At 49.8% G+C, this 2983-nt stretch overlaps 1 protein-coding gene across 1 annotated transcript; it reads right to left on the reverse strand.

The window, feature by feature from the left end:
• Positions 1-523: 523 nt before the first annotated feature.
• On the reverse strand, positions 524-2613 carry sox17 (SRY-box transcription factor 17). Its single transcript, XM_076760888.1, has 2 exons — positions 2134-2613; positions 524-1756 (listed from the first exon to the last, which is right to left on the reverse strand). The coding sequence occupies exons 1-2, from the start codon at positions 2429-2431 to the stop codon at positions 855-857; spliced, it is 1200 nt and encodes a 399-aa protein (XP_076617003.1). The 5' UTR covers positions 2432-2613; the 3' UTR covers positions 524-854.
• Between the last annotated feature and the right edge of the window lie 370 nt (positions 2614-2983).

Raw genomic sequence — 2983 nt, forward strand, 5'->3', positions numbered from 1 at the left:
TAAAGTGTCACCATTGTTTAATGGATGTGTAGTAGGCCGTAGTGAATTTTAATGGCCCCTAGCATTAATCAGAGGAGACTAAATCATTTACAGGCAGGATGTCCGGAGCATAAACTGCGCTCCCATGCTGCGAAAACAAGGCGCCATGTGTAACGCAGACACTGAGATTACCTCCACTCTGTCCGGGCCAGGAAGCCGGGTCGCTGCCCTGCTTCCAGGTGAGCAACTGGTGCCGCTGGGAGCCCATTCAGCTCCGTGTGGAAGTGGGAAAAACCAACAGAGATAGCGCCATGTAATACAGAGCCAGCACTGAATGAACGGTAATGTCGGGCCACGTGGAAAAACATCTGAAAAGTGAATTTGTTCTGTGAGGATTTTCATTGTTTTCATTATAAACTCACTGGCCAATCAGCAATTTCTGCTTATGGGTGATAGAGCTTTTAAGAATAATACAGAAAGTTTCAGTCAGACTGAAATTTAAAAGAATGGGAAATAATAAATACAGGAGAGGATTGGTCTATTTGCAAAAATTTATTTCTCAAAAGTGCAAAAAGTATAAAAAACACCTTCAGTATATACAAAAAGTTTAAAATAGTGACTGTACAATATTTATTATCACAAAATGAATTCATATCCCTGCGAGGGTGGAAGAAAAAAAGTGAAAACCAGTGTTCATAGACAGCAGACAGATACAGTACAACAGTCTTCTCCAAAGATTCATTTCAAAATCTCATGGACCTCCTGTGCTGAAAACAGATTTAAAAAAATAAAAACATTTTTGTTCAAATTTAGCTGCAGAGATTTGAGGTCAGATCATGTGTCCTTGCAGCAGGGGTGACGGGCCAGGCAGGAGGTTAGGAGTTGTTGTAGCTACAGTAATACACAGCTGTGCTGGCGTCTGACAGCACTGATGATATGAGGCTTTCAGGTCCTTGCATGCCAGCCTCGTGTGGCCCGTACGCCAAGCCTGTCATGTCCGCACGCGCCGAAGAGGAACTCAAATACTGCTCGAACTCGCTGCGGTCCACCTCGGACAGCAGCTCAGAGTGGTGCATCTGCTCCACGCTGTCTGAGTGAGGGTGGGAGTCAGGAGGGGGGGAGAGCTGTCCTGCCCCGCCAGGATGCCTCTTGGGGTGGCTGGGACTGCAGTGCTGGGTGTAATACATGGCCAGAGGGTTGGGGCATCCCATGTAGGAAGGGGGGAGGGCGGCAGGCTGAGGGGGCTGCTCTGGAGCTGAGGCGGGGTGTCGGTGCAGGATGGGGTTGCTGTGGTGGTTGGGGAGGGGGTCCTGGGGCTGGTACTCTGCCGCCTGGGAGTGGTAAGCGTACGCAGGCATCATGTGGCAGTCCTCTTGTGAGTGTGGAGGGAAGAACATGGAGTCTGACTCCACAGCGTCCAGAGGAGAGGTGTCAGGCGTAGGGAGGCTGTAGGTTTCATAAGAGGGGCCCCCGAGAGCCTGAGCATCACGGTAGTGGCTGAGCTGCTGCGGAGGAAGCTGGAAGCCATGCTCGTGGTAGCCCAGGCCCAGACTCTCCACACACACTCGACCGTCCCCGGACATCGACTGGGCCTGGTGATCGGACACGCCGTGCACTAGAAAACCAGAGTCCAGCCTCTTAATCCTCTTCACCTGCTTCCGCCGCCGGGGCCTGTACTTGTAGTTTGGGTGATCCTGCATGTGCTGGACCCGCAGCCGCTCGGCCTCCTCCACAAAGGGCTGCTTTTCTGTGACAGGAAGGGCTTTCCATGATTTCCCTGCAGGTCAAGAGGAGAGTGCACATCAGTGATATGTCAGCAGATACTGTACGCAGTCTGGTGATGCACACAAAAATAGCTTGTTGCCATTTTAGGGGGCAGGGACAGGTTTTTCAGGTTACATGTGCAGCTTAACTCTGACACAGTAACTTTTAATATCATAGCAACATAACCTGCTGCCTAAACAGCCACTACAGCAAGTGAGAAATAACCATTCACGTGTTTCTGAGCAGAATAAAACATGAAATTAAGACAACAAGCGCGTAAAATTGAGAAACAATGAGAGCAATAATATAATCACTTAATAATAACCTGCAGTGCTCTGGCAAATAGACGAACAGCATGAGGTTGATTAAATAAAGCTTAGAATTACTTACCCAGCATTTTGCTCAGCTCCGCGTTGTGCAGGTCCGGGTTTTGCTGCGCCAGTCTCTTGCGCTCATCCTTCGCCCAGACCATGAACGCGTTCATGGGCCGTCGGATCCGCGGTTCGCTCTTTCCGCGATTCTGGCTGCCGGAGCCGGAGGCGCACGGCTCGTTTTTCACTTTGGTGTCCCCAAGAGGACTGAGGGGGTCGGCCCACTGGCAGTGTCCCATTCCAGGCATCATGACTGACATCGTACACCTTGCCTGGGTCTGATCGTCGCTGGCGTAGCCCGCATCGGGACTGCTCATCTCTGTCCAGCTGGGAGGTTTAGGAGAGCAAAGGCGGCAGCGCACGACTACTGAGAACAGCCTACCGATAGATTACAAGAAGGGAACTTAACAAGGATTCTGGCTTTCAAGCTGGAATGGAAAATAATCACATCCATTGGCCACTTCCAGGTCTCCCGTGGACTGATCGGTACCGACTACTCAGCGCTGCATGTGAAGGTTGGTGCGCTATAAACTCACAGGCAGCCAATCACCATGGGGTGGGAGTGCCCACTACAAAGGTGTAAAAAAGTTTCGAGTACCCCGCCTCCTGAACTACTTTAAAAGCTGGGACCTTCTGAGGAAAGACGCTGAGTGAGTTCAAATGGATGCAAAACTGTGGCTGATGAGGATACACGCTCATGTGCGCATTTTTGTTTTTTTGATGAAAATTTATTTCAAGCGAGAAAAAGAGTATGAGATATAAAAGCCAGGCTTTAGTGTCAGCTTGTAAAGTGGCAGTGTGTTTACCTACTTTAAGAGCGAGGAGACGTGAAACCGATGAACTCTAATCCACAATAACGTTGATTTGGA

This window comes from Chaetodon auriga, chromosome 21 (assembly GCF_051107435.1).
Source record: "Chaetodon auriga isolate fChaAug3 chromosome 21, fChaAug3.hap1, whole genome shotgun sequence".
Classification (NCBI taxonomy): domain Eukaryota; kingdom Metazoa; phylum Chordata; class Actinopteri; order Chaetodontiformes; family Chaetodontidae; genus Chaetodon; species Chaetodon auriga.